This window comes from Gobio gobio (assembly GCF_949357685.1).
Source record: "Gobio gobio genome assembly, chromosome: 3".
Taxonomy (NCBI): Eukaryota; Metazoa; Chordata; class Actinopteri; order Cypriniformes; family Gobionidae; genus Gobio; species Gobio gobio.
Window position 1 is genome coordinate 53,729,382 of NC_137099.1, and position 24,853 is coordinate 53,754,234.

At 38.8% G+C, this 24,853-nt stretch overlaps 1 protein-coding gene across 2 annotated transcripts in view; it reads right to left on the reverse strand.

The window, feature by feature from the left end:
* Nucleotides 1-3,004: 3,004 nt before the first annotated feature.
* The window catches only part of ppp3r1b (protein phosphatase 3 (formerly 2B), regulatory s1ubunit B, alpha isoform, b), a 37,877-nt gene continuing 16,028 nt past the window's right edge, over nt 3,005-24,853 (reverse strand). The window contains exons 2-6 of one of the 2 annotated variants that reach the window (XM_079812736.1): nt 22,255-22,294; nt 12,021-12,197; nt 11,646-11,705; nt 7,792-7,976; nt 3,005-5,211 (exon numbers count right to left, since the gene is read on the reverse strand). In XM_079812736.1, the coding sequence (XP_079668862.1) occupies nt 5,164-5,211; nt 7,792-7,976; nt 11,646-11,705; nt 12,021-12,197; nt 22,255-22,294 (510 nt within the window). In that variant the 3' untranslated portion in view covers nt 3,005-5,163. Of the gene's footprint in view, nt 5,212-7,791; nt 7,977-11,645; nt 11,706-12,020; nt 12,198-12,506; nt 12,613-22,254; nt 22,295-24,853 lie in introns of those variants that run through there. The other variant, XM_079812737.1, reaches the window with a different exon arrangement.

Genomic DNA, 24,853 nt, shown 5'->3' on the forward strand with positions numbered 1-24,853 from the left:
CAAACCAGTTTAGGCTGCATTAACTTGACGTCTTTACCAGGGAAATGTGTTGTAAAGCAACAGACTACCGAGATAACCTTCTTTTCTTCCAAAAGACACAACATTTTAGTACCTTTTCGATGTGGTAAACGTTTCTTTAGGCCATATTTCTTCACATGTGTAATTTCTGCCCGCTAGCGTCTCATAACGGAATTGTGGGTTCTTTTTTGTAAACAAACTTTCCCAAAACGTTACAGGGAGTTTTTTTCTTGTAATAACCTAATGAGAACCTATACAAAACGTTCTCTAATGGTTTAAATGTTATTCTTATAACCATAGACAAGCCACAAATTGTTAGCTGGGTTTCCTCCCTTTGACTGCATCTTTGACTCAACAACCCTTTGAGTTCGTTTTTTGGTGTATTACGGACACCTAGCGGCAAACAACTAATATTACAGCTTTAAGACTTTTAAAGTCCCCATGAAATCTGACGTTTTTTCGCTTTTAGTATGAATATGTTAGCCTTAGCCTACTGTTGTATATTAGCTAGTGCTCCAAAACAATGACAAAATTCGCATTTAGAAGATATAAGCCTTCAAAACGTATCTAGGCTGAATCCGAAATCACCCCGGCATGGAAAACATATGAATGGACGTCAATAATCAGTAGCCTACTACAAACCGTCTTGTTTTTAACTTATTTAATCAATGGAAATAATTAAAATACATAAACCTTCATATGGAGGATTAAATTATGTATTAATATGTAGGCTTTATTTCGTAACTTGTATCACTGACACTGTACCACAAGCAGGTTTTACGTTTAAGTGCCAAATAACAATGACTTCTACACAATACGGGGTTTTAAAATATGAATTTTATTCACAGACATTACAAAATGAATAAAGATTACATTAACTGGGATTACTTTGTATTATTTTCTTACCACTGAATTAACAGAACATAGCTTCTCTCTTTTGGTCAGTAAACAAAAACTTCTCTGTTAACATCATGTTGTCTTCAATTATGTGTCAAATCTCTCTGAAATTACACTATTTACACTGGTATTTTTATTAATTATAACTTATTCAACAAAGATTGATAAACTAATGTTAGTCAGTCGGTAAAAACGAAATGACGCAAGTACGCGTCTTTCTGTGGAAGACAGTAGAAAGATCAGAGGCGCGCAGTAACCAAATATACAAATAAACCTGAGTATGTATTATAACAAATAAAACCTAAAATAACCTTCAGGGAATGTTATGGGAAGGTTCTCTTTAGGTTATAAAATAAAAAAAATAACATGATTAAGGACAGCACAACTGTGACATCAATCTTTCAAATTCTAAGCATGGTTGTGCTCATCTGCAAAAATGATTTAAACTAAATAAGAGAGATCATACAAAATGCATGTTATATTTGGTACGGTCCTTAATAAGATATTTCACATAGATGTTTAATCCTACAGTCACTGCTAGAGAGACACAAAAACAGCCGTGGATCATCCAGGTAATGACAGTATTAAGAATCAAGGGTGTTTTAACTTTTGAACGTGGTCGTTTTTATAAATTCAGCTATTTTTTTTTGGTCTTGTGGACTACAAGACAAAAAAAAAGAAAAAAAAGCTGAATTTATACTAACTTGATTCTTTGGCTTGATTCTTGATACTGTCATTACCTGGATGATCCACAGCTGTTTTTTTGTTTTGTGATGGTTGTTCATGAGTCTCTTGTTTGTCCTGAGCAGTTAAACTGAGCACTGTCCTTCAGAAAAATCCTCCAGGTCCTGCACACTCTTCAGTTTTCCAGCATCTTTTGCACATTTGAACCCTCTCCAGCAGTGACTGTATGATTTTGAGATCCATCTTTTCACACTGAGGACAGTTGAGGGACTCAAACACAACTATTGAAAAGGTCCAATCATTCACTGATGCTCCGGAAGGAATGGTAAATGGACTGCATTTATATAGCACTTTCAACAGACCTATGGCCATCCAAGTGCTTTACATATTGGGTAGGGTCAGCCATCCAGCACGTCGGGAGCAGCTGGGGTTAGGGGTCTTGCTCATGGACACCTCGACACTTGGTCAGGTGGAACCAGGGATTGAACAACCAACCTTCCGGTTTATAGACAACCTACATGAGCCACTGCCACCTCATGCTCCAGAAGGAAACAAAATGCATTCATTTTTGGACAGGATGAAAAGGTCTTTTATTTTGTTTAAATATCACTTTTTTCTATTTAGAACTGCCCTTCGGAAGCTACAGAAGATGTTTGCTTACTACTGTTTCCCAGAAGACAAATTAAGTACAATTTACCTTGACCTTCAAATTCAAAAAGCTTTCACCCCTGAGTGAATTAAAGGGTTAGTTCACCCGAAAATTCTGTCATTAATTACTTACCCTCATGCCGTTCGACACCCGTAAGACCTCCGTTGATCTTCGGAACACAAATGAAGACGATTTCAAAACACGGCATCATGAAGCTTCGAAGCGTTATGAATCAGTGAGTTGAATCATGATTCGGATCGCGTGTCAAACCGTCAAACTGCTGAAATTTGGCGATCCAAACTGCTGAATCGACTCGCTGATTCATAACGCTTCGAAGCTTCATGAGGCCGTGTTTTGAAATCGTCATCACCAGATAAGTCGTTATTTAGGGTTTTTTCGCGCACAAAAACTATTCTCGCCGATTCATAAAGTTATTGTAGAACCACTGTAGTGAGATGGACTTTGTAACGACGTCTTTAGTACCTTTTAAGGGTCTTGAGAGTGAACCGTGCCATTGTGCCAATGGAGGCCTTTCAGAGCCATCAGATTTCAACTAAAATATCTTCATTTCTGTTCTGAATATGAACGGAGGTCTTACGGGTGTCCAACGACATGAGGGGAAGTAATTAATGACAGAATTTTCATTTTTGGGGGAACTAACCCTTTAACATTTTTGCACATTGGTGTAAACGTTTGAGCGCAAGTGTACATTACATCCAATAGCGCACATTAAAGCAATTGAAGCAACCAGAACACAGTTGTACAAGTCTCAAATATTTTATTTCTCATTTTCATGAATGACATTTCAATGGTTCCCACAGCATATGACGCAGCATGCAGAGAAATGAAGAAAACAAAACGTTAAACCTAAAAGCCAAAGGTTTTCATTCACTTGTAGACGTTTCCTTTGTCCAAAAACCCACCACACCGAAAGTTATATAGACGGCTGTCTGACCCCCAGCTAAAGAAATACAAAACAGAACCGAAAGCAAGAAGCAGTAATAACCACACATTCTGTACAAAACAATTCAACCAAACCATAAACGGAAAAAAAACATAACTCCCTCTTTAAAAAAAAAAAAAAAAAGAGGAAAGAACAAAAAAAAAAGCTTTGCTGGGAGTGACGGACACCAATCCAGAATAACTTGCACATTTTTATTTTCAGAATAATAATATTTATGGATAAATGTAGTGAAGAAACTCGCTTTAAAATAATTTCCATATTTAAACATTTACCAAAACTTTGGCAACGTCCATATATATTTATATGTAACTGTCATTCAGATTATAATATCTCAAAAGTACGATTCATATGTAAACAAGAGAACCCCCCTCCCCCTCCAAAAAAAATCAAATCTACATGCACAATAGAAAGAAAAAAAAAAAGAAGAAGAGAGAAACCCTCCCGTATCATGCAAGCACATCACTAGACCTCACCGGTCTTCGGGAAAGACACAAGCACCGTCACCGTGCATAAGATGGCGCCGGTTTGCACGGGAGATTCACATTTAAAGCAAACCAGCGGAGCAGCCGAGTTTATTCATCCGCTTTGACAGCGTTTAGTTTGGTCTCTCCTTTTTGAACAGATCGAATCCCATCGATCAGTCTTTGAAATGATGAAGGAAAAGAGAGAAACTGTTGGTCAGTCTGGTCTGGTTTTGCCTACTTTCGACGGTTACATGCCGCGAACCAACTCGATTAAAGCTTAAAAAACCCGAACCCACAAAACACACATTCTGTCCTTCAGTCCCTAATATACAAATATGAGCTACTAAGATCTTTACAATGCTGCCTGCAGTCAAGTTGGAAAAATTAACCATACATTTCCACACACAAATGTTCAAATCAGGTGTTATTGTGGATTCAGTTTGCCACAATATGCACTGTATGTAACTACAATGTCGAGAGGTAAATCAAAATGACTCGCTTGCTGTGTTAAAATGGTAATAAATCCAGAATACACACACACACACACACACAAAAGTTGAGAAAGATGATGGCACTGTTCCATCCTACAGTAATATGTGGTGTGATCTGATCGTCCCTCCCCACCTGACCCCTGCGATAAAACACCTGTCTTGAAAAGTAAACCATACGTATATATGTGCACAACTTCAAATATATGTACTTTTTTTATCCTAGTCTACTGTATATCAGAAAGCAAGACGGTAGATGAACTCCCTGACGATATTAACACAGCACACGTTTACATACACGCACGCATTCTCGGTAGAAAATTCGGATTTGCATTTCGCGTGAGATCTGGAGCAGATATCAAACCAGAGCTCGTTAATAAACTTTTTTTTTAATCTCCTCATAACATGAAGAACATCAGATAGCGATTTCAATGTTCAGCTATTGTATGTTTCGATTGGCACTTCATGCTTGAAGCGTGTTGCACTGAAATCAAGTGTCAAGTCACATATCGCTCACATACACGTGTATTCCCTGTAGACCTAGATCGTCTTTAAAAAAGACAGGACCAAAATAAATACAAAAAATCCCCCCTTCAAAAAGAAAAATAAAGATTGTAGACACATGCATACATACACACACACACACACACACACGCGCACACTCCTCTCTTCCTTCTCCACCACAATGAATCGCTCGGTAATCGTCAGAGACGTTGTCCCTCTGACTGTCCATAAATACCCGAGATTGTGGACAGAAGAATCTCATGCTCTTTAACACTTAGGATGGCAGGCGTCACAAGGCTCAGGGAGTAGAGACGGGGAATAGAGGCATCATTCAGAGAAATACTTCCATTGAAAGAGAGAAAGCGACAGAGAGAGAGAGAGAGAGAGAGAGAGAGAGAGAGAGAGAGAGCACGTGTTAGCGGAACATCTGGAGCTGATTCTCAGAAATGGAGAAGTGAAAAAGAGGGCGTTCAGTGAAGGGCCTTTTTCATCTCTTCACACATCCACCACCATCTTTTTGTGAATGTCTAAGCCACCAACCACCTGCGGAAGAGAAGAAAAAGAGTGACGGGGAAAAATGTCAGTGCATTTCATAATCAGAGTGTTAAAAAAAAAAAGGTGTAGTAACTCAATAACAAAATAATTCATTATTCTGAATCAGCGTGTTTGAACGAATCTCTTGAATGAATGATTCAATGACAAATACATTTTTTAACGGTCACTTGTCGCCGCCTACTGGTGTAAATAATCGATACAATCGTTATTTGAAGAGCCAAGTTACTTCCAAAAAGGTGAGGTAAGGATGACAGCATTTTCATTTTTAGGTGATCTCTAAAACAGACACAGGTGAATCGTCATGTAGGAATATGATCGCCCGAGTTTTTGAATCGAGATCACAATCTTTTAACGATTAATCGCGCAGCTCTACCCTGTATGAAATAAAATACCTTTGAAACCGTTTTCCTGTAGCTCAAACAGTAGAGCTTGGCACTGGCAATGCCAAGGTCATGGGTTCCATTCCCAGGGAAAGCAAGAACTGACAAAAATGTAAAATGTGTACCTTGAATGCAATGTAAGTCGCTTTGGATAAAAGCGTCTGCCAAATTCATAAATGTAAATGTAAATGAAACAAATAATAACCAATGCAAGGCTCGACATTAAGCCTTGTCACATGCTTGTCCAAGTAAAAAAGTTACTGATGAATAATCAAATTAAATAATTTAGACTGCTAAATTACAACTGCAATAAATAATGTTATGAGATTAATGTTTTAAAGGTGCACTGTGTAAATTTTAGCGGCATCTAGCGGTGAGGTTGTGAATTGCAACCGCCCACCCCTCCCTTTCAAAGCACACAGAGAAGCTACGGTGGCCGACACGGGACAAAAATGTCATCGTCTGAGACAATAGAGAGTAGCTAGCACTCTGTAGAGAAGTTTGTCCTTTTAGGGCTACTGTAGAAACATGACTGCGCAAAATGGCGACTTCACTGTAAGGAGACCTGCGGTGTATGGAGATAGAAATGCCTCATTCTAAGGTAACAAAAACATAACGGTTCATTATGTCATTAAGGTCTTTATACACCACTGAAAACATAGTTATGTTATATTGCATTTCTGTCAATAGATCCTCACAATAGATCCCCCAGTAGCTGGCGACAAGTCACCTAATGAGTGAGTCATTGAGTCATTCATTCAACTGATTCATTCAACGTTTTGAACCATTCAGTAACAAAACATAGTGTTGCTTTGAGAATGCGTAGATCTGCTGAATTGGTGAACTAGAACAAAAACAGTCAATATTGTGTCTACAATGTAACAAGGTTATAATCGTTAACGAAAAAACAAAAACTATGTGGGATAAAACCTGAAACGGAAATTGTCGTTAACTGAAATAAAAATAAAAACAAGGCATTACAAAAAAACGATAACTAGCCAAAACTGTAATGTGTGTTTGGCAAAACTAACTAAAATAAAATAAAATTATAGATTAAATGTCCTTAGTTTTCGTCTTTGTCAATGTCTTTCATAGAGCAAATAATGTTCAGCTGCATTTCGCACACACGCACGCGTGTACAGCTGTGGTATTTGTATAGGTTTAGCTGTATATTTGTATTTTAGCTCAAAAACGGGTTGAATACATGCGGTTCATGCATGTCTTCTTTAGTCTTTTGGCTCTTTAGGTTTTTTACTGGCACACGTCACTAACATATTTTGCACTGCGGAGTGTTGAAACTGTTAACATACGTGTGCCCATATGTACATTTTATGTACTGGTTTTATTTTTGAATGAATATTTTCTAAAAATTGAATGATGTTTTTGTTGAGTTATTATTACACAATACTTTTTCTGACCTTTTTGAATCTTGCCCCTGACAAATAACCCAAATGACAAAAAAAGACTAAAACTAACACTAAAAGTAATAAAAACTAAACTAAAAATAAGCATTTTCAAAAAACTAAAAACTAAACTAGCAAACCCACTTTAAAAACGAATTAAAACTAAACTGAATTTGAAAACAAAAAGTCAAAACGGAATAAAAATAAAAACTAATGAAAAATGCTATAATAACCTTGCAATGTAAGTAACTTAATATTAACTACTTGTTTATTGAACTGTAAAATCAATGTAACATTATCAATCGTGATAATATTCTGCACAATAGCTCCCTTGGTCGTGTTGTGTTACTCTATCATACAGTATGTTATAAATACAATAAGTCAGCATGTTATATTTTTACCTCAGTATGTTTCTTTCTGTGTGCTGTTAAGCTCGTTTGTTTTGATTTCTCCATGAAAGTCTCTCACAAAGAGACAGAAATCAATCGCTCTTTACACTGAATGTAATAAAATCAAAATCATAGTTATTTTTTGTCACTGAAGTTTTAATCAGGCTCCTTTGTCAGGTCGGGCAAGTAAAATTTCACTGGCCTCTTCAAAAAAAAAAAAAACCCACTTGTCCCGGACAAGCATTAATGTTGAGCCCTGCAATGCTAAACTTAAAATGATTTTCTGTTGCAGTGAAAATGGCATTTGCAGATGAAAATGTTGGGTGTGTCAACTTTCAAAGAAATCCCTACATTAGAAACCAGACCCAAAATGAAAATGACCCATGGGAGACTCACAGCACAAAACTCCTCGAAGGATATCCTCCCGTCCCCGTCCCTGTCTGCGTTGATGATGGTTTTGTCTACGATTTGCTGCAGCTGAGTGTCCTTTAGGTTATTTCCTACCATCATCTTCAGCACCTGGAAGAGTTCTCCGTTGGATATGTAGCCGTCCTTATCCATGTCATAAATCCTGAATGCAACTGCAGAAACAAACAAAGAATCAAAAACATGACAAACAGTTATAGCGCACTTTGCTCACGTGCACTACAGACTTTTTTTGGTTGTTGTTTATTTTGGATGCTTAGAATGTCTAGTTTAACCCTGTAAAGCCTGACATAATAGTCCGAAAAATCAAATACAAAGACAGTCAAATACACACAAAATAATGTCAAAATGCCGGTCTTGACGAGTATTCACGTAAACACAGTCAGTTGTTTTAAATGAATGTAAACAGTTGAGAAAGAAAACGCATGTGTAAAAGTATAATGGATCCGTGCGTCAGCTCTTAAAGAGACAGCAGCCTAATATACCTGCTGCTAAAAATATCTATATGGCAGTTTTTCCCCATGGTATCGATGTCAAAATTGTGGCCAGTGAAAATGCTGAGTGGCTTGTAACTTTGGAAAACCACGAGCCACAGTGGCTGGTGAGCAAATAAACTTCATATCAAGCCATATATTAATTAATTTTAAAATCCCGCAAATAATTAACGCAATTTTCGTCACGCAGTTTGAGAACCTTAGAAGTCAGGAGTTTATCACACTGAGAATCTACAAGCACCTGTAACCCATTCTACACCGATTCCGCTTCTCTGTTTGTGATCAGACCATTTTAAGCTGTTAAACTCTGGGAAAGTTTTCAGTGATCGAGTATTCGAATCCATTCAAACAAGCAGTCCAAAACAGCGCAAATGTAAAGAAGGCCAGGCTGATTACATCAGCAATATCAGAGAATAGTGAATTATTCATTCCAGTGTGTGCTTTGTCATATTCAGTATTTCTGAAGAGCGCAATTTTGGTGACGTACAGTAAGTGTGTGAAGGTCTGTTATATTGATGCACAAACAACAAATCGTGCATCACTAACCGCACACATTCGCGTTGTTTCCACACACACTGAGGAAGGATAATGTTTGATTTATCATGTGCATGTTGCTGTGTTTAGTAATCGTAGGTTTATGCAGTCAAGTCAAGGCGGTTGATTTAGGAGTTTTGGCATCTCCATGTGGTCCTCTTTGATATTGCAGCTTGACTGCTTGAAAACAAGCTATTTGTTGAAGCTCTCTACACAATTTCTTTTTCATGGGAGCATTGGTGTGCATAGATTTATTATATAATAGAATTATACGGACTCCTTATTAGGGCTGCAATGCGTGCGTGAAATGCGTCGACGCGTCGGCGGCACATTATTTACGTTCTAGAATGGAACAGAAGATCTAGAATAATGGCAGCTTCTGCTCCCGGGCATAGTGAAAATGATCATTTATCATATAAAGCCAGACCGCGACATTCAAAAGTGTGGGAGTACTTTAAACAGAAGCCAAATAAAACTGTGCTTTGTTCGCTCTGTAACGCCGGTTTCACACTGAGCAGAGCAGAAGCTGTGCGCGTGGAGAGCGGGAGCTTTCATACTGCCAGTCAGTGTTGCCAAGTCCGCTTTTTTCCCACGGAATTGGGCTACTTCTACACTGTTGCCGCGGGCTGTGTCTCATGTCCGCGGGTTGAAGCAAAAAAACACACATATTTAACCCCCCGAACGCGATGTTTACCAGAGAACCTCCCCGAAACGCGATTGGGCTTGTTTTGGGCTTGTTTTGAGGAACGAATGGGTGGGTTTTGTTGTGTAAACCTGGCAACCCTGCTGCCAGTGTTCTCTCACGCAGCTGAACCGTGGCGCGTGTATTGCAACAGACGGTCACATTTTCCGGGGTTCTTCTCCGACCCCTGTACGTCTCGTGCTTTTATTTATTATGGGCTGCATATATCTCCTGTTAATGCGACCTGGTTCCCCTCTGTCCTAAACACATATGCATAATAACATGCTGTATATAGGTAGTTTGCATGATTAAAGTAACATTAAAGTTAAGATATGCCTCTAGCTTTAATCATTTAAATATGTCTTTGAAGTTTGGGCAAAAACTTCTGGCAGCTTTAGTTGTTGTTTATGCACATGTATCTTCAAAATAGACGACTAGTTATACATTAAAACTATGCTGAAAGCTCCTGTATGTGAACCTTTTGCAGATAAATACAAGTGCATTTTCGTTTACTTTTGACACAAATCAATAAGTAAATCATACTCAACTACTATAGTAAACAACTTTTCCTAATTAGGCCTACTCTGTATACATTTTATGATGAATAGTATCATTATATATTATGTTTAAAAAGCTTCTTGTGTTCATATATTTCATTATAAAATGGCATACTATGTACACTACCCTTCCTGAAATACAATTAATATTGTCATCATTCATTGATTTCATGTTAAAATAATATACAAATTCACTACCCTCTTTGAAATACAATAATCAGTAAAAAAAGAATAATAAGACTAATCTGGAAAAATAATCGTTAGATTAGTCGACTAATCGAAAAAATAATCGTTAGATTAGTCGACAGAAAAAATAATCGTTAGTTGCAGCTCTACTCCTTATATCAGTTGGTTATTTGGTGTCCTTTTGGAGTCTTCAAGGGTCCTTGAAGCTTGCAGAAAATACAGTTTTGTGAGAATCGGCCTTAAATTTTTTCTTTGTTGGATATAGCCAGTGATGACAAAATGAACGTGTTAAACAAGATAAATGACCATTTATCATGCCAGAGCACCTGCAGTACTTAACAGAACACCCGACCCGTTATCCGACCCCAACCCTAATTTAATTCTGTACCTGACACAACCCGTTTAACAAAGACCCTTGATCCCTATGTAATCACTGAAGCTGTCAATCACTGGTTGGCTTCAATGTTAAATTGTATATAAGTTGAACGCATTGTATATAGAAACCTTTGACGGTCTTCAGACTGTGAACACTAATATGCACGGGACCGCTTGACAGCTGCCTATCAGCGTGTACCGAACTGAGTCGAAATAGCCTTGGCTATTGGACGCGCAGTCCGCCCTCGCCTACTGACCTGCACCCACTTCGCAAATGACAATGTAAATATTCTTCCACCCATTACATCAAATATTAGCGGTTCACCCGCCCACACGCTCAGTTCTCTGCACATGCCTTTGTATGATATAGTGAGAATATGGAGCTCAAACTCTAGAAGGAAAAAATGGCTTGATTTTATTCCGAGGCACAAACGGAGCAAAACTATTAAATTTATTGCAGTTTCACCAAGATGAAATTCTGATATGTTGTAATGTAAATTAATAGGATCTTTATAACAGTATAGCAATAAATATAGGTTGTCACTCTATTTCTTTCAATAATATGTAGCAAGATAATATTTAAATGCTTAGTTTTATGATCTGTAGTTTTTAATTGTAGGGGGGCAAAACAATGCAATGCAATGACAGAGATTAACAAATAAACGTTCGCCAAACGCCTGGTACATGATTTTTCAGTCCAGTAAGTGTACATCTTGAATATATAGTTATTTTTATGCTTAGTTTATAAAAAGATATTTAGAGCAAAATGCACGTATACCACGACCTGAGGGTGGACATTTTTTGAATGATACTAAAAGCTTTTTACCTGCTGAAACGGTATAAACTATCAATCAGAATGCGAGTTTTTCAGCAATGTTTTGATTATGTTGATAATTTAGAGGCCTTCGAAATTTTGCGCATCAAAAATGATAAAGTAGGCTTCACAGGGTTAACTAGGAAAAGTGCTGGTGAGATTCAAAGCTGAAAGAGACTCACAGCGGAGTTTCTGCTCTTTGTCGCCCTTGACGCTGAACTGAGAGACGCCTTCAATGAACTCTGCAAGAAAAAAAAGACAGACAGATGGAAGGGTGAGGTAACTATTTACCCACTCCACCCTTTACCAGACCAAGTTATGCTGATGCACCTGAACTCCTCAAGTACACAGAGCACCTCTGTAACGAGCATGAAGCTTGTGCTTCCAAGAAAGTGCAACAACTTCAACTTGTCAGAAAACGTTTCAAATCCCGGGCCACAAAAAAAACTATTTTAGGCTTGAATGGTTAAATACAGTATATGCAAGGAACACAAGACCAATCATAGAAAAGACAGTATGCTTTGCAATTATATCACTAGCATGACCCTTTTACTAACCTTTAAAGTCCACTTCTCCATTGCCGTCTGTGTCGAATATATCGATGACTCGCTGCACCAGTGGGTTCTGCTGCAACTCGGGTAGAGACATAAACTCCTCCACGCTGAGAGAGCCCGAGTTATCCAGGTCGAGTTTCTTAAACCGCTTTCCAAGTCTTTTAATCTCATCAGCGTCAACTGAAATAGAGAGAGATGGAGAACCCAGAGTGAGAACAAGTCATTTCAATAGTTCCGACAGGAGCGCAACACAAAACACAAACTAAATTATACATCCTTTTCTCATTCTCTTAGCTTTCTCTCAGCTACAACCATCAATAATAGATCACCTTCAAAACGCCAATCTCAAACGGTCTGCACAAGTCTTAACACACACACACACACACACACACACACACACAGGGAGGCAAAACTCCACATCCAAGGCTCTCAAACACACACACTTGCATCCATCTTTGGCTCCCATCAGAAAGCCGGAAGGAACCGTACCCAGTTTCTCCTGCCTGGCAGTCATGGTCATCTCTCAGAGGACTGCCCCGTTCAACTACGGCTCAGTGTTGTGCTGCGTGCCACGGACTGCTAAATGACCTAATCTCATTCACACAGCCACGTGGTACAACACCTCCAGTAATCAGCTGTCAGGATGTTTGCTGTTAGCGCTGTGCGGTTAATCGAATTAAACGTCGGAATCACAATGTGGCCGAGAGCAGCGATTCTCAACGTTTGCCACTCTTCAGTCCCTCAGTGTCAGGGATAATATTCTCAGGCCTCACTAATACATATGCACCAAGCAACTCAGCATGTTCAACTAAACTGGAATACACTACACGACTTTTAACATCTGAGCAGATCTCAGGCACACATGCACTTGCCGACTTTGTAAATGGTTAAGAGAAAAACTGGGCAACATACACTGAACGACTGAGGGTCACACATTACCAGACACATTCCAAATCGCTCCAACAAACACACGCCTCATTGCTAGGAGACGCATGACAAATTAATAAAACATGGATGTGCTGGAGATGACCGCGGTTGTGGTTGTAGCAAAGAAAAAACGATGGCTGATGCATAGGCGATCTGATTGGTTGACGCCTGCATTGGCGCTTGAAAAGTTGAAAACTTTTCAACTTCTGTTGCGAGCAACGCCACACATCTGTCGATGCAATGGAACCCACAATTCAGTTCGGCAACGCATGACGTCACCCATTCAAAGTAAATGAGAAGCGTTGATGCCGCCACCTCGTGTGAAAGCAGCTTTAGTCTTAATTTACAAGAAAAAAAGAAGAAAAAACTGAATCCTTCATTCAAAGTTTTAGATTTCAGTATTTTATATTTGACTAATTACATTTAAACTTAAATCATTTAAATATTCCCGACAGATAGGCCTGTCACGATAACTACTTTTTGTTTTGCGATACATCATCCCAGAAATAATTGCAATAAACGATATTAGTCATTTTAAGATATTTTATGCCACTGAATATATAATCCTAATACAACAGCATAATAATGCAAGTAGACCTACACACTTTCAAATGACGACCTTTTAATTCTTTAGATCATGGAAATTAAGGGTAAAAAATATATTGTCCTAAATAAAAATTAGGTTTTTTTTAATAAATAGTAAATAAACATTTTCCCTTGTGAAACGGCATTAACACTCGTAACATTCTGCGTTGACATTTATATGTGCACTGGAACAGGGGATTGCGGCTTTGAAATCGAGTCCATTTGAGCTTATTCTTCCAAACTGTCAGTAGTTGTCAGGAAAACACTAGAACGCCTAAAATGGCGCCTTTTTTCACCTGTCGATAACCGCTCTGTGTATGAAGGAACTGCCCGAGAACCACTTTCGTCTCCGTCACAGAAAACATACAAGATGACAGCACAATCGAGTAAAATGTTGGTGACATTCATTATCATGTAAACATAATGGGCGATAAATTGCATCACAAAATTATTGAGGTCATGATCAATATATCGCACAATATATGTATATTGCGACAGGCCTCCCGACAGACAAACAAAGTCTTCTACAAAGTACAAAAGCGAATATCTGGGTCTCGGGAGGACAATAATATTCAGTATTTAAGTACATATCGTTTAAATTGAATGGGTTCCAAAAAAACAGCCATGAAAAAGAAAAGCAGCCTGAGATCCTGTCACTACTAAAGCAGATGAAAAAGAGCTCAGAGTTACTGCTGTTGCACATCCAATTATTCTCCATGGTTCAAGAGAGGTAAAGAGACGTATGTGGATTTCCACTGTGCTATTTTGAGTTTGTGGACACTTCCCAGATTACCCTAAAGCAGATGATATAACTGCTCATTCTTCATATCTATTAATATGCCATGGATTAACCCTGACACAGCTAGTGCCAATGTGTGTCAATAAACCAGGTGACTGTATTACACCATCACACATCTGTCGTGCCGCGGGACGTCAGGACAATGCCAGTGTTACAGTCCACATACTGAAAGTGCTGAATGGGGCCATTTCGGATCAGATTTGCATTACCTAAAGGTGATTTAAAGGCATTAAAAGAACAAAAATTAGAGATGCACTGATGTATTGGTCAATAATTGGTATCGGCCAGCCAATGGTCAAGGCTGATTATATCCTGTCAATCAAAAGGAGGAGTAAAAACATGTCAGACTGCCACCCATACAAAATCTCTCGTGTTGAATTTATGGCTGTTACAATAATGCATTAACAGTTTAAAACAGCGATGTTAAAGCGGACCCTATGAATACCCCGACGTACCCCGCTTTATCCCGACACCAAACATTATTTGTAGCGCCTCCCATTCAATAATCATAAAGAGCTTTGTGCTTCTGATAAGAAAAAGTCTTAGCTTTCAAATTCTGTCCATTTCATCACAAAATTCAAGCAATAAATGACGTTTTGACGCTCTTAAATGTGACGTGACAGATCACTGTAGCGCCTCAGGAGTCTTTTCTTCCACTTTAATGCAAGTTATAGCAAGAAAAACATGAGATATGTTGAAAGATATAGCACAACTTACTGAAATGTCTCATGTAATCACTTAATCAGAGTTTCAACCACGGAGAGACATCAATAAAACAGCTTGGGAACAATATGTCGCTTAACATTGTACCTCAGGAAAGTTCACAGATCATTAGCTAGCTATAAAAACACTATGAGGAGCTTATTTACTGTTGATTATATATGCACGCCTGAATAAATTTGTAATGAAGACAAGCGTTTAAAAAACAACCTTATGTTGAGCTGAGTTGTATACAAACATTTCAGTTTTTATTCGAGTAATTATTATATCTGAAAATAAATATCCGTTGAATATAAAAGCACTGTTGTTCATTTTAACCTCTAATTTTATAGTAATGTACCAAATGAGAGGGTTTCCTGTATAGTTTGCAGTATTATTTGGGAGAGATATGAGCATCGGCAGATATAATTTGGAATGACCCGGCTATCAGCAAAGAAATTTAGTATCTGCATTTCTGAGTTATTACGGGCGTCAGCAAGGGCTGTTGCATCACTGAGCCACAGCATTCAAACAATGTCGAGATGGGAAAATATTTATAGCAGTCGGGCTGAACCGCTGGTCTCTCACACTCACCCACTGTAATGGCTGATAAGGGCCTCTCAGAAAAGCCCCCTAGCAACAAGGACAGACATCTCACATCTGCACACGCTCATTAGTGCATGACGGTTCACAGAAATGCCACAGTGTCAACTTCTGCTTTATCGTTTGTGCTGCAGATTTTTGCTTTAATTAATGTTTCACTTTTAAAATGTGTTTATTGACACTAGATCGTGCTCCATTGAGCTCCAACTAGATGTTTTTACATGCAAAAACGGGGTCATATGTAAGTGTGTCTCTAAGAAACATGTCTGTGTGGGATCAGGTGAAATCCAAAATCAGGAAAATTCTGGGTTCAGTATACAGCATTTGTGACAATTACCACAGACATTCATTTTCACCTGTTCTTCCTTTTTCTTTAAGAAAAACGTGACGCACTTTCAATGGAAGTCAATTGGTAACAGTTAAAATACTCAATGTTTCAATAGTACAGCCACAGGATTTAAACAATATTATTTTAATGTGGGGAAAAAATGCATACCAACCACGTTTACGTGTATAAAGTCAAATCCAATTATACAACTTTGTCGCCACTTCAATGTAACACAATGAATCGTAAAAACAATGATGAGTTAAAATAATTAATGCTGAAAAAAACAGAATTACTTAATCCTCCAAAAATTGGCCCCATTCACTTCCATCATAACCGCACCGTAACCTTGATTTTAAGTAAATGATGGGTGTGTGGAATTTTTTTGTTGTTGCTGTCAATTATCAACTTGTTTAACCTGGAACAATATTACTTACTGAAATAAATCATTTTGAAAGTGTGGCGGTGTCCGAAATCGCCCCCTATTCCCTCAAATAGGGCACTATTTGAGAGCACAGCCATTTGTAGTGGTGTCCGAAACCATAGAGGACATTATCGAGTGCACTCATTCACTCCCACAATGCACCGCAATAACGAGTGTAGGGGTGGGAATCGCAGGGTACCTCATGAGTCATGACACGATAAGATAAATGGCTCACGATATCGATAATATCTTTATTATTATAATATCATATCAAAATGATACATATAGAGGATATATGTCTTAGAGCCCTGCATTTCTGCCTTGGGCCCGACTTTTTTACACCCCTCAATTTTCATGTCATACACTCTAAAAAAAGGTTCTATATGGCACCAAAAATGGTTCTTGGCTCGTAATCATAGGGGAATCTTTTTAAGTGCTATATAGCACCAATTTTGGTGGTTTTTCAGTGGTTTCAATTTTTCAGTGGTTCTTCATCGGTTCTTCAACTAAGGTGTTATATAGCACCGCTAACTAAGGTGCTATATAGCACCGCTACCATATACAGGACATGTTAAGATATGGTGCTATATAGCACCAAAAGTGGTTCCTCTATGATTACGACAAAGAACCATTTTTTGGTGCCATATAGAATTTTTTTTTTTTTGCGTGTACCTCAAACGTGGGCCGGGCTTCGGGCCTTTTTTAGGCTTCTCCTTCGTTTTATATTTTAGACATTCATTTAATCATGAGCGCCGTTGTGAGCAGCATCAGCCTAACATCAACTTGTCATAAATGCCTTTTTACTGTGGTGGTGGTGGTGATAGTAGGCTAAACGTTTAAACTAACATTGTGATGCTTGAAGTGTTTTATATCTATGGATTTTATTATAAGCAAGACAAGCTAAGTGTTAATATGAGAGGCTAAATTGATCAAACATGTGGTTAACTCACTGTCGGCCGCTGGTCGTCACTTTAAAAAACAAAAACTTTAATTTAACAGACAAAAAAAATGCTTCAAACATTTTTTCTAAATTAACTTAGTAGTTATATTTTGTTACGTTTCTTTATTTTGACAATACAAACAAAACTGAACTATTTTAATGGCTGCAACAATGTGTAATAGGGAGGATAAAAAAATAAAAATAAAATAAAAAACAGGGGCTCCAGTCGGACTCGGGCCGAGAATTTTGATAAGCTGTCGGACATGGGCCGGGCTAGGGCCTAGATTTGAGTCCCGTGCAGGGCTCTACTCCGTCTAACTGTGAAAACAAAATGTCCGTGAAAAGGTTAAATGCAGGTTTTCCAGAATTTGGACTTAAACGTGGCTGGGCATCTATTATTTTACTCACATTGCTGTCAGTCATCCCGTTGAAAAACTCTTTTTCTTAGGCTAGTTAACTTATGTTCCTGTTTCCCTCATTCATGTGTTGAGCGTCACCTCGAGGAGCCATGAAGTAGCGACGCTGGGAGCAGGGAAATTATTTTGAGCGATATTTGGCGTATTGATTCTCGTATCGCACGGAGAAGGACCAGAAGATGGCGACCACAGCCGAATCATCCATCCATCTTCCAAACCGCTGGTCCAATGTGGGTACAGCGTAATATCATACAGGTATAAATTCATTACTAAATTGTTTAATAAGGTTTATCATGCTAGTTTCCATGGTAGAGTTCAAGATAAATCTTTTCATTATTACTGGAGCTGCCAGTTTGCGACGTTTCACATGATTATTAAACGGAAAGCACAAACTATGCATAAGCAGCGGCCCTTCTGGCACACTCAGTGTCTGAATTCACTCACTCGTTTTCATTCACTCCCTCAAGTGGATTATATTAGTGGACTAATGTATATTAATATAGTGTATGAGGGTATAGGGGGTGATTTCATGTCGTGTGCACATCCCTCTAAACTATAAAGCCTTTTCATGATGCAACAAATCAGTGCAGTGGTAAATGTAGAGGCTGGTGACCAGAATAATCATTTCTCTTTGCCAGATGCATCTCATCTCGAAATCTGATTTGGGATGATGTCATGCGTGTCATGTTACCACAGCTGCTAATTTGAGAGGCCTTATGATGTCCTTGTGGTTGCCAAGCACTCATCTGACCAACAGGTGGCTCAGTTTCACAGCAGCTCACTCGTTATCACCCAGTTACAGTCCTGCACAGTTCATTACTGTAACCTCTTTCTGCTGCATAATCTCCTGGGAATTCGTTTCACGCCTTACCTTGACCTTTGACCTCCCGCTGCTTTAATCACTACTATGTTGAACAGTACGAGGAAGAATAAAATCACTGGATTGGCCAGGTTAGTGCCATCAAATGTTTGAAAGAGTTGTGTCCTCTTATTCACAGGACACATACATGTAGCTCATTCTCTGCTGTGTGCTGTACGTGTGCGTAAGACCCATCTTAACCCCATCGCTGTGAAGTTGCCATAGCAACTTAACCCTGTGCTTGTGCCCAGGGAACTCTGGGTAATGTAGTTATACAGAGCTGATCTTAGTGGTGCAATCTGAAAGACGCTAACCCTAACATTTAAAAAGTAAATCTCTCAAACAAATGCTGTACTGTCTTTCTTTCAGCAATTCTCTGATTGAAAAGCATTGAAAAGCAAAACGGGCCATCACCTCATGATCTTTTACTCACCCCCACCACTTCTAAAAATAAACAGACTCGTGCTTCCCGCTGCCCCGAGACAAACCTTTACCAGCTGGAGGCATTTATAGCCCACATTTCCACAGCAGAACCCTTACGCCACCCTGTCTAGTCTGGTGGCTGCACTAGCACTGGCCGTCCTCCAAACCTGGAGAGCCCCACTGATCCAGGGAAAGCCCTCTCCCTCATGTCTTGATCTTCCTGCTGATCCCAAAGCAGCAGGCACAGGTGTTTAAAGGACCACACTGACTGCTGCTTACTCTGATCACTAGGGCTGCCCTCGACTAAAGACTTTTTCTGGTTGACAAGTAGTCGTTCATGCAAGTGATTAGTCGACTAAATCGCACGTGTACATTAATAAGCCATATAAATCAAAATAATGAGCCTTTAATTGCTTATATATTGATATATATATCTAACTGTAATATTTGTTTTCCATTTGAATTGGTTCATAAAAAAAAAAAAATAGACATTTCAAGCTTTCGATAGATACATTTCTCTTGTCTGTGCGGAAAGATCACGCAGAGTTTTGGTTAGTTTTTTGACGCGCACAAGTTCACGGAGAACGAGACGGCAGAAAGTGCATCCTGTTTGTTTTCTTTATTTTACAAAAGCACAACGTTTAGTTGATAATGTCAGAGCACACACATAAAAGTAGTCAGTTTTGAATGATGTATTAGGCTACCACTTGATATAAGACCAAAAATGATGGGAGTATTTTAAGTTAAATGCAAGTGATCACTAGCCTGGCTCCGCCCTCCTACGTACTTCCGCTCAACTTTTATTTTCCTTCAGTACTCCGTCTGTGACTGCTGTACATGCTTAGGTTTTCTCCGAACCGGTCCAATCAGCGAACAGAGGGAGTGGCTGAGAACGATGACGTTGATGTTGTGCGCTAGTTTGAGTTGTAGTTCAGTAACAGCAGCGGAGAAAAGATGCGAGCAAAGCCATTCATGCACCGCTGCCGAATATCCAGAAATTAAAGCCGGAGCAAGAACAATCTTTGCTGAGTTTTATTGGTGGCCATGATGTTGTGGCCCGGGAAAAGTTTGATTTTCCAGCTTGCTCCGTTAGTGGTGAAGGAGTTGGCAGAGGCCGTCAGTCTCCCACCACCCACGTTAAAATCCCCGGCCGAATTACCTACTGTTTTAGACAAACACCAGGGTCGTGTGGTAATTTAATTGCTCTCCGAATCCACATCTCTGAGTTTTCAAGAATATATCTTATCTATATCTTTGACCAGAATATAACCTTTTTGACCCCTGCAGAGCACCATGTGGTTGCGCTTTGCTGTAATTTGGATGCATTTCTAGACTAGTATTTCTTTAAATGCTGGCAAGTGTTTACAAGAGCAATATATTTCATCCCCGTTAAAAAAATAAAAAGAAGAAAAGCGCGTAAACATTTGAATTGGGCCGTTATTTACGGCAGCGTTTATTCTTATCATACCAAGCATATGACAGCATATTTACAGCATTTACAATCATTTTACGGACCACGAGAGCAGCGCGTTCCCGATCACAAAACTCTCCCCGCCACCGTGAATAAATCACAATCCGAATGCACAAGTTTTAGGTTTTATCAATGAGGTGGCTGCACATTTATTTGTGGACTTCCATGTGAGACAGGGTTGCCAGGTTTTCACAACAAAACCCGCCCAATTGCTACTCAAAACAAGCCCAATCGCATCTCGGGGGGTAAAAGGTGTGTTTTTTTTTGGCAGGGTTCCCTGCAAAAATTCACATTCCCGGACTTGGCAACACTGATGTGAGAATCAAAAGGCAAACAGCACATGACATACGTCACGACCAAACGTTAGCGATTGGTTATGGCAGATCCAGAGTGGCTCTGAGCAGATCCAATAGTTTTATACTTCAACAGAGAACCCGCCTTCAAGGAAGTAAACGCTTGTCAATGGAGAGTGGCCAGACTCTCTGTACAAATGAAATGTACGAGAGTCTGGTAAGACCAGGCTAAGTGATCACGTCCATGTCTTTAGTTTCCACACAAACAGCGCCTGATAATTGTACACATTTATCTAGATTAACGTTAGAGCCAGCGGCCATATAAAGTTGCTACTTACAGGTTTCAAATGATTAGCCATATTTGAGGTGATGGATGATATGCGAACGTTTGGATTTCCTGCCCGACATACCGTAATTACCACAAGGACCCACCGTTAACGATTGCCTCCCATGGACTTCGCCACCAGTGGGTTTTTTTCTGTGACTAACCGACTAATCATTTTTTTGGTTGACTAGGCCTCTTCTGGTCGACTAACGATTAGTCGAATATTAAGAGGCAGCCCTAATGATCACCAACGACAAGCAATATGCAGGTGACTAATAGAGCTGCGCGATTAATCATTAAAAGATCGCAACCTCAATTCAAACACCCACTGGATCTCATTCCTAAACGTGTCTAGTAAACCTTTAACAAAATCAAATCTGTGTTGGCGCTGCTGCTCAGCCAGAGAGAGCAGTTGTCATGTATAAAAAAAACGACACAGTAGTGTCTTTTCAACCACACAGTATCATTATTTCGGTGTTGAAGATATTTAAATTATATCAAAATGTATTTGCCATTGAATCCTTCAATCAAGAGATTCGTTCAAACTGTATTTATGAGGGAGTCGTTAAATCATCCCTTCAAAGCGATTAAAAAAATTATAATTTAAAAAGTTCATTACTTTGTTTATTGGGTTAATAGGTTAGCATGCTATTTTTTAACATATTGTACATAATTTTATATATAGTACATATATTACCTAAAAGTACAAACTATTTTAAAGATATTTACTTTATGCAGTAGTGCAATATAATGCAATGTCTTGTTCTTTCTTGTATGAAGGAAACAAACCTCAATCAACCACTGCCCGAGGGCCCTGTCAAGATGGCCTCCATGTGGACTGACTTGCCTTAAAGGGATTTTAAGCCACCCTAGCATACAAAATGCATGCACGAGCTCTGGACACTTTCCAAACCTCGTCATCGCCTACATAATCTTTAGATCAATAATTACATAAATCACCATGTTCTATTTTGTTGATGCCGAACACATGTTTTTGAGTCCTGAAACAAATCCAGACATGGACAGGTGGCGTTTAAGGCATCGTTTTAGATCTAGTGCTCGACCTGCATAAACTATGACTGGATTAGCCTATTTACAAGAATAAAAAGTATGGAAAAGTACTAGAATATAGTACCCAATTTACTTACAGTGTGTGCACATCTCCAATGGATAACTCGCCTCATTTCCCTGTAGAGAGAGAACAAGAGTCTGAATCAGCATGACAATAAACATGTTAACCAAGGGGAGTTCATTTTTAAATGTCGTCGTTGATACTGATTGAGGGAATAAATTAATTTATATGATTTATATATAATGATTTTGTCTCATCAAATACCTCAAGCAAGCATAATATGTCTTTTATGAACTTTTTCATTAAAGTTCCTACGTTCTCACTACATGACACATAGCTGTCACCAGAGTCACAAGGCGAAAGGGTCCTCAGAGTCACCACTATGGCACTTAACGTGTCTTAGTTAAGTAGCTAATCAGATTTGCGGAGTGAGTTTACAGTGCTACAGACGGCTAGTGGAATTGGATTTTGCTGTGTGTATTACTGTAGATGTAAACGGTGACACCAAACAGGCGACTAACACACTGTGAAGTTGCAGGAGTATCGTTATGTGTGTGTGTGTGTGTGTACAGAATCGAACTCTCTCTTAAAATTGCGATGATTGACACTGTAGTAAACAAAGCAATGTTCTGGCGTCTTGCGCATTCGCTATTTTTGACCATGGTAATATAACAGCTGATATTCACTACCTGAGTTTTTCAGGAGTTTTTACGCGGCTATAGACAATACATTATCAAAAGTATACTGAAAGGGAAACTGCAACATCCTTTATTGATGACTTGGTTGACTTTACAGATATAAACGCCAATATCTAGATTCCTGTGACGCGTCAAAGCTGGATTTTCAGCATCATTACTCACATGATCCTTCAGAAATCATTCTAATATGCAGATTTGCTGCCCATTTCTTATTATCAACAATGTTGAAGAGAGTTAATTTTTTCAGGATATCTATGAGCATTTATTTGAAATAGTATCTTTTGTAACATTAGAAATGTCTTTACAGTGACTTTTGTTTAATTTAATGCATCCTTGCTGGATAAAAGTATTAATTATTTTAAAATCATATTATTAACTCCGTCTCTCACAGTTCAAAACGCTTACGCTATGTCCAACATCATACGTCGCCCCAGTTATGCCTTTTCCGCAAGTTAAATACGGAAGGCGGTCCGCCGGAAGCTAGATATTTTACTTTATAACGTGTTAAATATGGATATTTTTCTAACACAAACACATGGCTTCACTTCTGAAGGCCTTTATTAACCCCCTGAAGCCGTGCGGAGCACTTTTATAATGGATGGATGCACTTTTTTGGGCTTCAAATTTTGGGCTGCCATTATAATGCTTGGATTATCCAGGATTTTTAAATATAACTCTGATGTGTTCGTCTGAAAAAAAGAATGTCATATACTAGGGATGCACCGAATATTCGGCCACCGAAAATGGCCCAAAAGTGACAATGGCCCGAAAACCGAAAATGCACTTTTGGGCCATTTTCGGCCGAAAGACTTTTATCACCGAAACAACATGGCCGAAATGTTGTGATGACGCAAACAGAAACCGCGACCTGCACGTGCTTGTCTGAAGCAACATGTCTGCGGTGTGGACGTATTTAATCTGAGAAACACCCACGTCTGCTCCATGCACAAGCACTGACAGCGAGAGCTCATGTTCTCGATGAGAAGAGGACCAGACTTCACTGTGAAACCCAACAGTTCCTGAATGCAATCTTTAACAGTGGGCATGTTTTAAGCGCGGAACACACTTCAATCCGAGTTCCCACACCAACATCGATCACGAAATTCAAACGATAAATGCCGTTTTGACGCTCTTTAATGTGGCATCACTGATCACATCACAGTTCAAGCGGCGGCGCGCGCGTGTGTGTGAACGCGATCATCTGTGAGCGCGATCGATCATCTCTTCCTTAAGAATAAACATGAATGAACATTGAGGATACAACTTACTGTCACGTATCATATGTGGTGTAATCGCTCAGTCAGTGTTTCAACGGCGGAGACTAAACTAAACAATGTCATGTAACTTTAGCATCACATTTACCTCAGGCAATCATTCAGTGTCCACAGAATTTTATTCACTTGAGTAAATCAACTCTTTCACTAAATATATGCACTATATTAGCCGTTATATTCGTTATATTCTACTCAACCTGTTAATGATATCTTGATTATTTCATGTATGTTTGAATAAACCTGTCATGAAAATGACAGACACTGTCTATAAATGATTATATTTCAACAACGAATTGGATAAAAAGCTATTTTATAATTAGATTTAGAAGTTATTGCAAAAACTGCCTTATGTGAAGTTTACATGTTTGCGTACTATGTTATTTGAGTGTTGATTATTAGACCTAAAAATAAATATCAACTGAATTTAGGCTAATAGTTTGGGCTCTGTTGTCAACCTTTAATATTAATGTGCAAGTAAGGGCTCCCTATATAGTTTACAGCAATATCTTCAATAAACTTTTAGTAATAATTTAATTCATTTAAGGACAGATACTTTTTTTTTTTTTCAGTAAATCAATAAAAATAAATAAAAGCCATTTTGTAAAACTGCTGTACCGAACCGTCAGTTTTGTGCACCGCTACACCCCTATTCTACAGTTAACATATGGGCTATGGCAGTCTTTGCTTTGATACACTATTATGT